Source organism: Euwallacea similis, chromosome 22, assembly GCF_039881205.1.
Source record: "Euwallacea similis isolate ESF13 chromosome 22, ESF131.1, whole genome shotgun sequence".
Lineage (NCBI taxonomy): Eukaryota > Metazoa > Arthropoda > Insecta > Coleoptera > Curculionidae > Euwallacea > Euwallacea similis.
This window is the reverse complement of record NC_089630.1, coordinates 2,438,408-2,453,134: the sequence shown is the minus strand read 5'-3', so window position 1 is coordinate 2,453,134 and position 14,727 is coordinate 2,438,408. Positions and strand designations below refer to the sequence as shown.

Genomic DNA, 14,727 nt, shown 5'->3' with positions numbered 1-14,727 from the left:
ATAAGTAGGCCATGATTTTGACTTATAGTAATGGTGCACATTAAATAAATGAATGCTGTGGAAACGTCAACATTATTTAAAAGTATAAATATATTACTGGTATCACCCTAAAATTAAAAAAATAATTGTTTCAAATTATGTATTTAATAACAACAATGCGGCTAAACTTGGATCGAATCAAAATCTCAAATTATAACAAATGTTCAAATAAACCACCATTATTTTCCAGGCATAGGTATGCTTATCAAAAAATGCTTTAATGGCTATAACTCATAGAGTTTCTGAGAAAAATATTAAATGTAATGCATGGCTGAAAAGGGAATTTTATGACGATTTTGAAAATATAAATAATTGATATCACGCCCATATGAAAATCAAAAGTTTACTCATTTTTCTCCGAAAGTAAGGATGTAACAAGAAAACTGGCAACACTGCTAAACAGTTCTCAAAAAAGTGCTTTAATAATGTAAAACTTTTATTCCTCTAACTATAACCGTATAAGAGTTATTTGCAAAAAACGAAAACCGCCAAATTCGTTTTTTTCCGGATATCTTCGTAACCATTCGGAATTTCGTCGATATAAAAACAGATTATTAATTTGCTTTAAATTGCCCAACTTTTTCCCAATTTAAACCATTTTGTATCTATTACCGTTTCCAAGATCCCCATGCTGTTCATCCTTATCTGGGACACCCTGTATATTAGTAATTAGCGTGATATCTCATTTTTATGTTGCATTCTATTTAATCTTTGTAATAATTTATCAAGTGATGAATTTATCGTTTAATAATATTAGAAATAATCATTATCTCGACTTTTTCGTATATAGAAACAGTATATAAGTAAGTATACATTTTATATATTCGTGTAGTGCTAAGTTTAATCACTATATTATATTTTCACTTTTATTTCTTTATTAATTTTGTGAACTTTTTGGAAGTTCTAAGCCGTATTCAGGATGGCTGCAATAACAACACTTGAAAAATTTGAAAAAACCAAACCGTACAATCTGTTCTTTAATATCATTGAAAAAATTCCTGAAACTGTTAACCAGGTCAATGCCATAAGATTCAAAGGTAGGGGGTATTATTCAAAATGTGGAGCTTTTACTATTTCATTACTATTTAACATGTTTATGCCGTACGAACTTATACAGGGTATCAATTTGTAAACTTCACACCCCTATTATTTCGAAGTAGGATAAGTTTTTTAAAAATCACCGGAACCCGTCGATTTTGTTATCGAGAAGGAACGATTTTTTTATAGAATTCACTGCGCCTCTTTCAACCCTCTATCCCCCAGAGCCAATCTTTCAAATATCCTAAATGGTAAAGGATGATAAGTGAAAAGTGATACATCATTTTAAAGGACTTTTCATTCTCTACATTTTGGTACCTCATTTGTTATATTTGACTGTTGGACTATTAAGTTGGATTTTTTTATTCAAACATGCCTTACGATTAGGAAATTGTTGTAATAAATTTGTGTATAGCCGTTTTAAATTATAAAACAAATAATTTTTCTCGTTATTGGTCTTTAAAAAAATATATTTAAAGTTGGAATTCCTATTTTTAACACTTTTAATTTATTAGATGTTCGAAATGACCTTCATTATTTGTCAAACAATAGTAAAGCTTATTTTGAAACCCTCCTCTAACATTTTCAAATACCGCTTCTGGAATGGCCCTGCTTTCCACTGTGATTCTTCTTTTTAAATCGTCAATATATCCGGCTGGGTTTTGTACACAACCAACTTTACGTATATGTCTTTATAAAAAATAATCTAACGGCGTTAAGTCTGGTGATCTTGCAGGCCATTCTCTTGGTCCTTTTCTACCATTAAAGTTATTTGAGAGGGTGACTCTAAGAGGTAAAGGAATTAAAGAAGCGCAGTAAATTCTACATAAAAATTGTTCCCTCTTGATAACAAAATCGACGTGTTGCCGCAATTTGTTAAATATCTATTCCGTTTCGAGATAAAAAAGGTGGGAAGTTTCTAAATTGACACTCTGTATAAAAAATCAGACTGTGTCGTGTAAATTAATAGGTATTTGTTTTCCCTGTATGAACAACAAATAACGACAGTGGGAGAATATGACGAGCACAAAAGTACATTGAAAAATAGCACGTAAAGTACGAAATGAGGGGTGAGGCAGCAAAACTAATTAGAAATAAAATACTAAAAAAGATATTAATGTTTAACTTATGTTATTTGTATCTGGTAGTTAATTTATGCGTGCTTTAACAAGAAAATTTGTTTGACATTTTATTTTGGAACATGATTTTATGATGCCTACAACATATGCTTTACAATATAATTAACAACAAAATAATGGAAAAAAACAAATATGTTAAAAAGAAAGTAAATTATCTAATTCCTATATGCAGATATGTAGTTGCTGATCATTCATTTAAATTTTATTTGTTATTTTATTTTAGTTACTATCGCCTTTATTGCAGTACTTAAAAATACTTGTTAGTGAGAGATTACTTTAGCATACAATAAATACGTTAGATGAGACCAAGGTGCGGCTAAATCGGTAAAAATATTTTATATGCCACGTTTTGCACTATCAGCGACGATAGGAAAGTACTCATTTGGGAAAAACGAGAGATAACCAAATAAGAATCAATAATTATTGCACTATAGCTTAGTATGTAAAACCCATTCGCTTTGTGTTCTTCCCAATAAATCATAAAAGATATGAGGTAGGTTAAATTGAGACAAACAATTTTAAATTCAAGAATATACCGTTTCAAAATTTCGAAAATTCCAATGACCTCCAGAACATTAAGAAAACTGAACTTTTGTAAAAACATTTTCCTTTTTTAGCTTATCGGACGAGGTAACTGAAAATGATTACCATATTTGAAATCCGAGGTTTCTATTCTCTACAGCCATCATCAACTTTGTTGCTTAAGCATTGAATTCATTTCCTAATCATTTAACTTAGTCTGATATATTTGCTATGTATGGTACAAAAAGATTGTAATAAGTCTAAATATTGGATTGTAGATCTTCTTTGCCCAAGCTTGGGGGTCGTAAAATGTTCCTTTTTAACAGCTTACGTGGTAGACGTGGAATGGCTTACTTCTCAATACGAGCAAATGGGCTTATCGTAAGTATAGACGACAAATAGGTTTTATTTTCAAACATGGTATGATATATTGCATGATACAATTGGTTTAAAGGCTTCCCCGGACAAACGCGAAATATGGAGTAAGAAGGTTCAATGCAGAGTTTCATTTCACAAGCCAAAATGGCTGGGGTTGTGCTTAGGAATTGGAATATGACGGACACACCTTAATTAATTTTTGTTCTAGGTTCCCTCAAATAACTATTCTGACACAGAAAATAAGGTCACAATTGAATGAGGCAAGATATCCTGACGTAAAATTGTTACAAATCCCAACCACAACTGAATTTCATAAACATCATTCGTAAGTAATTAGCCGTACTTATGCCATACTTACTTAATGCGAACTTGTCACAGTAGCCAAAGTCGTTTGCGTCGATTACGATAAAATTGATGAGTTAAGTGTAGTTTAGGTTGCATTAATGCAAGTATCACGCAATTTTATGGTTTTTTTAGATAAAGAGAAAATTATAGCAAATTTTAAATTTAAATGGGACATTCTCTAAATTTTTTTTGACAGGGCGTCCATTTTATACAGCCCCTTGAACTCCTATTAGTTTATTCGCGATTTCATAAAAAAAACAATTATTGAGATGAATATGAGGCTTAATTTAAAAATTATTAACAACTCTGCAGGGTGTCCCAAAAAAGCAAGGCGTTATAAAGTATCACTTTTTTTTAATGAGACCACTTACATTTTTTTTCACGTGATTAAATCCTCTTTTAAGCCTGTATTAGTTTTTAGATTTTTTTTTACCCTGGGATGTAATGAGTCGAAGCAATGACGTTTTAAAAGAAATTTTAAACATTTACTGCGCCTCATAAAAAATTAATATCGCAGTTAGCTTAAGTTATGTTTTGATAATTTTAGGACTGTAAAACTTAGGACTTTTCAAGTAAGATCACCTTAATAGGCACGAATATTCATTTAGCCAAAACTACATACAGGTTGTTTACAATAACAACTTTAATTTTCACCTTTTCGCCTGCAATTTTCTTGATTTTTTCAAATAGGATTACTTATTCTTTATAACGGAGGACGAAAATTTTCTTCATTTTAGTATAAAATAATGTCATATTCATCTTAAATATTAATAGAATTATGAATTATTCTGTATTCATGGCTAAGTGCCTGAGTGTTTAGCATAGGGTGTCAATTTTTTTTAATGTTTTTTCATAAAAATCTTAACAATCCTTTAGTCAATTTTGTTGAAATTTGGCAGTGTTATTTATAGTTATTATTGCTATTTATAGCATTGTATTATTTATTTGTTTAAGTGTAGTTTTAATAATATTTTTATTATTTGATTTTTCTTAAATTTCTGGCTTTACCGCTGTGAAAGCTACTAGTAAAAGGGGATAAACAATTTCTAGCTTAAAAGATTTCTTTGTACTAGATTAAAAATTGCCATCAAGTTTTAACATCATATTACAATAGTTTGTGTCTTCTTATTTAGGATTTTTTTTAATATGTAACGAAAAAAAAAATTAACACGTTGTATCTTGAAAACAAACCATTACCGGACTTATGTTTATAAAAATATACATATAATTTATATATTTTTCAAATTAACACCCTGTATAATACTACGTCCAATAGCTTTAAAACTCAGCTAGCCATGCAATGTAGCCCGGCAAAACAATGATATTTGCGTGAGAAGCAACGCTCCTGATTGGTGCAACGGTTATAAAAGTGCTCCGCCTACTAGACAAAACCTCTGTCCAATGTACTGTATGTATTGATCATCCACTGACTGTACTACGCATACATCTGTTTCGCTAGGAGATTGCTTGGGGCTATTTTTACTATAATGTTACTTAAATGAATCAAAAATGACTCAGTTGTTAACCATCGTTATTACAGTTGGTTATAATTTCCTCTTGTTTGAGCATGGTCATAGAAATTGGCCGAAAATAGTCGCCATTTTACCACTCGATGGGGCGTAATTTCTTTCCTGTATGATTTGCGAAATATCGCAGGGGTTCATGTGAAACAGAAATTTTGAGGTTTCTCAAGAAGTTGTACGAAGCCGAACAGATCAGGAACACTGGAGCAATGTTGTAGGAAAGTTTGAAAAAGTCAACTTAATTCGATTGTGGAACGAAACAAATGATAAATAACGATTAATCGCGATGAATTTCAGATAATCATGACACATCGGGAGCTTCATATTACTGTAGTGTTGAAATCGTTCAAATAGCGAAATTATGAAAAATTTCCAAATTTGGCGAATTTTTGGTCTTGCACGGCTTCCTTCGTTAGGAAAAAGGTCCGCTGCTTCAGACGCAAGGAATTGAAAATTATATTGGAATGGATAAATCTTTGGCTATTTTCCAGTACGGGAAGTAGTCCCGCAGGTCGCATATGGAACATAACATAAAAATTTGGAAAATTGCGGAAATATGCCTTTAAAGCAATGTGATTTTCCCGTTATTGATATCGGAATGCGTTCGGTACTATCAAAATATTTCAAGTTTTCTTCAAGAAACTGTCTCAATTGGTTTTTGAAAAAAAAAATCGGTATCAAACCTTTTTTTTAATTTAAAGTTTCATTTTTATTTTGAAACAGTTCTTATAATTTTGATATAAAGTGATGGTTGTTGAAAATAATCAAACAAAGTAAAATTATAACTATTATTCATTCATGAGACTTGAGTCAATTTGAGACACCAACATCTCCCTGCACAAATAATGGTCCTCATAAAAAAAAACGTTTAAATAATAATATACTATTATCTATTTTTTTTAGAAAATTAGGAATATTCGTTTATGATGACGAGTCGTTACGAGTGGTGGTCTCAACTGCAAATCTAAACCGGAAGGAGTGGAATAAGAGCAATCAAGGGTAAGTATCCGGAATGAAATGGGTATCAAAACAGGAATATATGTAAATACATTGAACCTTTTAAATACAAATAACTTAAAAACTGATAGATTTAGATGATCTAAACAAGAATATATTTTCTCTGTAGAATTGTGCGTTTTTTTAAATTTTCGACTCGTTTTAAGCATGGCTCAACAGATAAAAAAATATATTTTAAATTACTTAAATAATACCTTCATGAGCAATGCCAAAATAAGCTTAAAATTCGTAATTTTCACTGCAAAAAAACATAAAACTACCAATTTTCAGATTTATAGTATGAAAATTTTGTTAATTATTGACAAATTTCAGAATAAAATTTAAACTTTCAACATGATGTATCTCTTAAACCAGCGACACACTTACTCTATTTGCAGTTGATTGACAACATGACATCTTTTCAATTGTTTTCAACAATTCCGCAAAGCCTACTTACGTGTGTATTAATAAAATGTCATTAGACACGTTATGGACATTTAAATTTCTCATATTTCTAAAGTGGCTTGAATTAGTGAAATAAATGAATACCTTTTATCTTTAGAAATAGTAGATGTATCAATAATACTGCTTAAAATTACAATTATTGCATTTGAAAAAAAAATGAGGGCATAAATGTGCACCCTATAGGCTGTAACTAGCGCCCTCTTTTTCGAAACTCAAATCTTATGAAATATTCTTTTTACCGTTCTTTTAAAAAAACATAGACACAAATTTTGGACAAGATATCTCTAAAACTACTCGATTTATTTAAAGATGTTCAAATATAAAAATTAACTTTAACCCCTTGTATACCCTAAACGAATAATATTTTCATAAGGCAAGTTGGGTTAAATCTCATTATTTTAATGTCTAGATTATAAAATTCCTTTTTGGCTCATTCTTCACAGAACACTTTGCATACCATTCAAATACAAGATAATCATCATATCTAATGTTTAATTAAATTTGAACCTTTTGTAGTTTGTGGATTAGTCCCAGGCTCCCAAAACTTCCGATGAATAACAAATTCGAAACTGAAAATCCGCTAAAGAGACCGAAAATCCACGATGAAAATAACGCAAACATTCCTGGGGAGTCAGTCACAGGATTTAAATCAGACCTTCTTCAATATCTGAAGTCATATAGAACTTCAATAATAGAACCAGCTGCACTAGAAGAACTGACGTCATGGATTAAGTATGTCGAAAACGCAGACTTTTCGGAAGTAAGGTTAGTAATAGTTGCCGAGATCTATAATATACAGAGTGTTCCAAGTAGGACTGAACTCTTTGTTGCATCACGTAGTATTTATCCATCTATTCAAATTTTTGGTACCTTCTCAAAGATCTCCGTTATTTCTATGGAAACTGAAGAAAAATTAATTAAATTAATTATAAAACTGTTAAATACAAAACTATCGACAAAACATTAAAGTCAAAAATTTGCCGAAAAAGAAACAATACTGAAAACGTAATTTTTCTTGAATATTTTCAAAACAACGCTTTAGTTTTCATACCGTTTTTAAATTTTAAACTAAATTCTTTGTTGAAATTGATTAAAAAGTTTTTTTCAAGCAATGATTTTACAATTATCGTCATATTAGGCAGAAAATAATTATAACATTTTTTTAATTTGGTTCATTTTTAAATTGACAGCTGTATTATTGCCACTTTCGGGTATAATTTAATTGTTTTATATACTATTTTGCAAAATCTATTTTCATTAATTTAAAGAACGCTACGTGTGTAAAATTATGTGACAAGTAAATAACACCTTAAAAGGTAAAACGGTCTCAGTAAATTTTACAAGGCTAAACAAATATAGCTTAATATGTTTTAACTTAACTAGTGGAAGTCAATGGCCGGCTCACTATAGCTAATTCATTATTTTATTTACTGTTTTGTAAATTGGTTTCGTGCGCCAACAGGAGACTTTATGAAACTCGCGTCTCAATGTACTGTTACCGCACGCATGCCATTCGGGCATTGCCGTTTGACCTTGTCTCAAAGACAAATTGTTGGCACTGACACATGTCAATTTGTTTTGGTGATTGCCCTCAAAGTAGTGCGGTAAAGCTACTTTACCGCCCGCTCGTAGAAAATAAAAGGCATAGTTTTATGTAAATTTTCCTACAAGACAAGAATAACATTGACGTCTAATTTTTGAAAATATTTTGCTAGTGTAACAATTTATGTTGATAAGGTCAGTTAATAGGTTAACGGGTCTCATAAAAGAAGACCGAAAATCCATTGGACAATTTTTAATTTTGAAAATGTTTTAATAAGTTGCAATAACAAATACGTAATAATATTATTGCAGGGTTGCCTTTATATATTCTGCTCTTGGACAGCATGAAAGGTACTCAAACGGGACCCATTTAGGAGGAATGGAGAAAATGCTGAGCCAGCATTGTAATATTCCCTCATCGGAAAATGGTGTTCCTTGGGAAATAATAACTCAAACTTCGAGTGTTGGTAAGTGAAACTTCAAGTACTAAATTTAAATACATCCCTATAAGAACACGCAATGTTAAATATGTGTATAAAGTATCCGGAATATCCGATATGGCAAAGACGAAACTTTTAACACTTTTTCTACATCGAAAAATAATACTATGAAATAATACTAATATAATAATAATAATAAATAAGTTATAGTATATAGAAATATAGGGTCAGAAATGTTAGAAATTTTTAAGATTTTACTCCAATTTTTTGGATTTTAATTAAAATTTTAAACAATCTTTGTAATCTATACAATCAACTTTTACAAACAAATGGTTAGTACGATTCGGTGATCAGACCCCATTTTACCATCCAAAATGTTTACACAGTATTACTAGCTGTTAACTATGTTTTGCAGTTTTCTCGTATTTAGAATAGATTTCAAATTATTTGTTCGGATTATTACGCTAAAATACTTGGAAACCTACATTTTAAAGGCATAAACTTGGGTTAAGTAAATACGAAAATAATATCATTCATTGCCTGCTACTTTCTCAAATCGCTAGAAACCGTTATAGATACGAAAGAATACAGGCATGAAAAGTATAAAAATAGAAAAAAGATTGTTAAATTCACTGGCCAACGTTGGAACACCCTCTCTACATTCCGGATTTATCCTCGAGTGATTATCAGATGTTTGGTCCGTTGAAAGAGGCACTGAGAGGAAAAAAATTCGACAACGATGCACTTGTCGAGGGCTTCATGCGTAATTAGATGCAAACATGCCTCGCTTCTTTCTGCGATAACGGCATTAAGAAATTTCCAATACGATTAAAAACTTTAAGGTTAAGATTAAGGTGCTGCTGAAGAACCAAACACGGCGAAAAACTCAGAATTGGAAGTCTGGAAAAGGTTTTCCGATTCGACCAGGAAAGAAAACGATCGATCTGCAATTTCGTTACCGATCTGCTTCTTAAATCTATTTAATTAAACGTTCCTGCCACAGCTCTTGATAGGTAATTTTGGCTATGGCTCGTTTGAAGAAAAAATAGAGAAATACATTACATTACAATGCTCATAGCGCATGTTTGAATTATTAGTTTATTACTTATAGACGCGTTCAGTTAAAAAAGATTTTTAGACGTCGTGATAGTAGATTGTGAAAAACTGGAAGTAAGATTTGAAACAATGAATTTGAACTTATATTAGAATGATCTCTAAGGGATGTTTTTAATTGAACACAAGTTGTGTCATATTTAAGGGGCTATAGGGACAGGTTTATCTGGTTGGATGGAAAGTTGTTTCCTTAGGAGTATGACTTCTCAAAACGAACCAGAAGGACAGACATCACGTGGCTCTCTTAACATTAAGTGTATCTTCCCTAGTGAAAGAAATGTTGAACATGGTATTTGCGGACGAAACGGTGCTGGAGGTCTATTTTACGTTGAAAACAATCCTCCAATGTGGTTCAAACAATACTTGTTGTAAGTATTTGCTACATGAACGTGCTTAATCACCAAAGCTTTTTCTGTAAAGTGTTTCATTCTCATGCTATATTCTTGGTTATAAGTTTTAACATCATCTTGAATAGTAGAATGCTGTCTTTTGAACATTTTTTCTATTTTTCTTCACCTTTTTCCCTCCTGGAAGTGTTGAATGATAAATTTTTTCTGTTCGATAGTTATTTGCTTAATTTTTTCAAACGACCTTTTACAAATCACTTAAACTTTCTGAGACCCAGCTTCAAATAAATTGACAAATAATAAGTATATGCACATACAGCTGAAATAGGGACTTCCCCGAACGACACGACTATTCCAAGTTAGGCAACCCTTTCGGTCGTATGGTTTTGGTTGCTACCTGAATTTTTTTCGTTTTCTGTTCAATCAGCTGCCATTTTTTATTAATTAGAAATAAAATCGTTTTAACTTTTGTGATAATAATAATTAATAAACATTGATTCTTGCCTCCAAAGGTTTTTTGGTGACTTTTCAATTTCACTGGAAAAATAACATTATAACATGAAATTCTAAGGTGTGCGGTTTTGGCTGTGATACACCATAGGTTCTGAGTAAGGAAACCACTGCCGACAGGCAAACCTGATAGATTTTGAAATCTTCAGGTACGAAATAATTTATTTAAGTCATATCACTTTATCATCTGCATCCAGATTAAGGATTTATTTTCCTTGAAAACTGAATATGAATTCGTGTAGAAGTTAGAAGAGGCGGAAGGGACTTTAGAAGCACAGTGTATAATACATTAATATATTGCTCCTCTTTTGCTTCGTAAAGATTGTTATTAATTTATTCATAAATCTATTTAAGCCACTGGAAAGCTGATCAGAAACACAGGACCAGAGCTATGCCACACATTAAAACATATTGCAGGATTTCTCCAGAACTTGATAAAATAGGATATTATCTATTAACAAGTGCAAACTTGGGACCAGGTGCATGGGGAATGAGACACTTTACAATAAAAGATTACAATGCTATATCCTATGAAGTAGGATGTTCTTGCCGAAATTTTTTAATTTAGAATATTTCGCTATTAATCAAACTGAGGGAACCTTTCCAATTATGTACGATTTGCCCTTGAGCCCCTATAGTCAAGATGATGAGCCTGCTAATCGCAATAATAATTAAGTACAGTTTCCTGCACAAGTTTCAGGCCAAGTTTTGGGGGTATATGTAGGTACAGTATCAACATCAAAACGTCAGAAGACAAAAAAGTATTTTTTCATCAATTTTGTGGCTTCACACACTTTGTGACTTCACTTGTGAAGTTCAATTTTGAGCATATACCTAGCTTTAAAGCGTACTTAATTACAGTTTTTAAATTATACCGATAATCCAGAGGGTGATTATTTTTTAGGGTAAACCTCTCCCCAATCTGTGTGGTACAACGTTAGCCGATCGTTTCATGAAATTTGAAATTCGTGTTAAATTTAGTATTTAGTTCAATTGAGTATACAAACAGTATAGTATGTACATTGTTCAGCTCTTGCATTTCTTTAGTATTTATAATCGCTTTTAACCAGTTTGAGAAAATAGCTGGTAAACACAATGTTTTTCCATTCATTTGACTAATTTCAATTTTAATGAGGAATTCAAGTTTCCTGAAATGAACGGTCGGTTGCGTATCACAAAAATTGGGGTGGTAAATGGGTGCTTAAAATATTATATATACAGGGTGTCCCAGATAAGGATGAACAGCATGGGGATCTTGGAAACGGTAATAGATACAAAATGGTTTAAATTGGGAAAAAGTTGGGCAATTTAAAGCAAATTAATAATCTGTTTTTATATCGACGAAATTCCGAATGGTTACGAAGATATCCGGAAAAAAACGAATTTGGCGGTTTTCGTTTTTTGCAAATAACTCTTATACGGTTATAGTTAGAGGAATAAAAGTTTTACATTATTAAAGCACTTTTTTGAGAACTGTTTAGCAGTGTTGCCAGTTTTCTTGTTACATCCTTACTTTCGGAGAAAAATGAGTAAACTTTTGATTTTCATATGGGCGTGATATCAATTATTTATATTTTCAAAATCGTCATAAAATTCCCTTTTCAGCCATGCATTACATTTAATATTTTTCTCAGAAACTCTATGAGTTATAGCCATTAAAGCATTTTTTGATAAGTAGGCCATGATTTTGACTTATATATTATACATATATATAATATTATACATATCTTCAGCATCTACACAATTTCTGTGACAAAATATGTAACACGACAACATGTCAAATTTCTCTTCATTAGAAAAGCAATTTTGAGACATTATTATGCACACGTCAAACAAATTTAAGGTTTTACAACTTTTAAATAATGTTGACGTTTCCACAGCATTCATTTATTTAATGTGCACCATTACTATAAGTCAAAATCATGGCCTACTTATCAAAAAATGCTTTAATGGCTATAACTCATAGAGTTTCTGAGAAAAATATTAAATGTAATGCATGGCTGAAAACGGAATTTTATGATGATTTTGAAAATATAAATAATTGATATCACGCCCATATGAAAATCAAAAGTTTACTCATTTTTCTCTGAAAGTAAGGATGTAACAAGAAAACTGGCAACACTGCTAAACAGTTCTCAAAAAAGTGCTTTAATAATGTAAAACTTTTATTCCTCTAACTATAACCGTATAAGAGTTATTTGCAAAAAACGAAAACCGCCAAATTCGTTTTTTTCCGGATATCTTCGTAACCATTCGGAATTTCGTCGATATAAAAACAGATTATTAATTTGCTTTAAATTGCCTAACTTTTTCCCAATTTAAACCATTTTGTATCTATTACCGTTTCCGAGATCCCCATGCTGTTCATCCTTATCTGGGACACCCTGTATATAATAAAATATGGGTAAAATATAGATTAAATATGGGTAAAATATGGGTGTAAAAATATTATAATTGTAACATTTTTCTTCTACAACATAACAATATCATATTTGAAATTCGACGTCTCAATTTTCAACAACGATCAACAACTTTCTTCTTTCTTGGATAGATGGTTATTGTATTTCTGGATATCACTGTAGATATGTTTCCAAAGTAACTTGTATATTTTGATGCGAAGAGCATTAAGTTTCCAGCATGCCACGTTTTTTTTTTCATTTAAAAAGAGCATTTTGTTAATAAATTTATACTAATTTTATAATTGTAGGTGATGTTAAACGATATTTAGTCGAAATGCTTCATAAAACATTAAAAGTCTTCATTAAACAAACGCACGAAAGTATAAAAACGGGATTTTTGATATTTCCATTAAACCGTAAAACTGGACTTTAACTAAAGTCAGAAAAAACTGAATTTAAGAATAGGAAAATCCAAGCTGGCGCACATAAGAGAAAAACAAAGTTGATGATGGTTGTGGAAAATCGAAACGTCGGGTTTCAAATATGTCACGATGTTGTAGAAAAAACAAAGTTGCGGCGAAAAAGTGTCAATCATTGTTAATTGTTTCGCCTAATAAGCTAAGGAAAAAATAAAAACTTGTTACAAAAATTTCAGTTGTTTTTCGCATCTTTTATGGTTACCGAGATCCCTATGGTTAAGCTTCATACGCAGACATCGTAAATTTGATCAGGGTTAGAATACTTTTATTCGAAGAACAGTTGCATCGTAAAATCTACCTAAAGATCAGTGAAAATGAAGTCCAACTGATCATTTGTTCTTATATTCGAATATGACTCCAAAACCCTCGATGTTCTACTGAACCCTTTTTGCTTTCATCAAGTGAAGTCGTGGTCAAAATAAACAAAAACATGTTTTTTCACAGGCCACAAAACCGCATATTTCCTTGTCCACTTCAGGTCAAAACAAAATTTTATACCTAAATTAAGTTCAGACAATCTTAGGTATTATCGGAAGGATATGAATCTGAACAATAGTCAGGATAACAATATACCAGGTTTAGTAAAAAAGTAAAATTGCATTTGATTTTTGAGGTTTTCATGACGTCACTTCTTAAGCCAACGAAATCTCTGCCGCCGATAACATTATTGAGGGGAGATGTTAGTAAATATTGCTGGTTGGTATCGAGCCATCTATTGAGAAGTTCTTATTAATCAGTTGTATGCGTAATTCAATCATAAAATATCTCAAAAATATTTCTGAAACTTTAACACCTTGTAACTTGAAAAAAAAAATCATTTTTCTATTAAGTCTTCTTCCTAGAAATCGCCCTCCACCTACTAAAGTTGATCTCTAGGCCAATAGATCACCCTGTAGGTGTATCAAAATAAACATAATTCGGAAGCATCAAGGAAGAAAAAAGTATATAAATCAGATCAGCCAAGCGGGAGAACCAGACAGGAGCCAACGGTATTAAATTACCCTTTTCTCTACAGTAGACTTGAACCCTTTCACGGATTAGAGAATTTATCTTTTAAATAGAATAACGCTAAATTGATCACCTGCTTACCTAAGAACAAAAACACTTGTGGGAAATACGATACTTTTTGGGTTTTAAATGTTTTTAATAACCGGCTGTGTTTTTGGTAATGGGCTGGAAGCACACCTACTTACAAAATCTCCTTTGTGTTTTCACGAGATTTTCCATGATGAAATCTTTTTTTTCCGTTCATTATTGAGAAACGTGTTATCTTTATGGGAAAAATAATTCCAAACTTATACAGGGTGGTCCAATTTTTGGAGAAGAATTTTGATGGCGCATTTTACGTCGAAAAATACTACTCGTTGCCATGTAAATTAAATTTCAAAAACGCTACGCAATTAACATACAGGGTGTTAGACTTTAACATTTTTTTAAGGATTTATTTCAGAG

At 31.4% G+C, this 14,727-nt stretch overlaps 1 protein-coding gene across 5 annotated transcripts; it reads left to right on the top strand.

Annotated features, from left to right (window-relative positions):
* Nucleotides 1-881: 881 nt before the first annotated feature.
* LOC136416255 (probable tyrosyl-DNA phosphodiesterase) lies at nucleotides 882-13,430 on the top strand. Of its 5 annotated transcripts, none has more exons than XM_066401348.1 (8): nucleotides 882-1,076; nucleotides 3,065-3,119; nucleotides 3,325-3,441; nucleotides 5,888-5,983; nucleotides 6,962-7,210; nucleotides 8,300-8,454; nucleotides 9,686-9,908; nucleotides 10,752-13,430. In XM_066401348.1, the coding sequence occupies exons 1-8, from the start codon at nucleotides 959-961 to the stop codon at nucleotides 10,963-10,965; spliced, it is 1,227 nt and encodes a 408-aa protein (XP_066257445.1). In that variant the 5' UTR covers nucleotides 882-958; the 3' UTR covers nucleotides 10,966-13,430. The 5 variants fall into 5 exon arrangements, with proteins under 5 accessions (XP_066257445.1, XP_066257444.1, XP_066257448.1 ...); XM_066401347.1 differs by having other exon boundaries at nucleotides 3,017-3,119; XM_066401349.1 differs by lacking the exon at nucleotides 882-1,076 and adding an exon at nucleotides 2,686-2,709 and having other exon boundaries at nucleotides 3,017-3,119.
* Nucleotides 13,431-14,727: the final 1,297 nt, after the last annotated feature.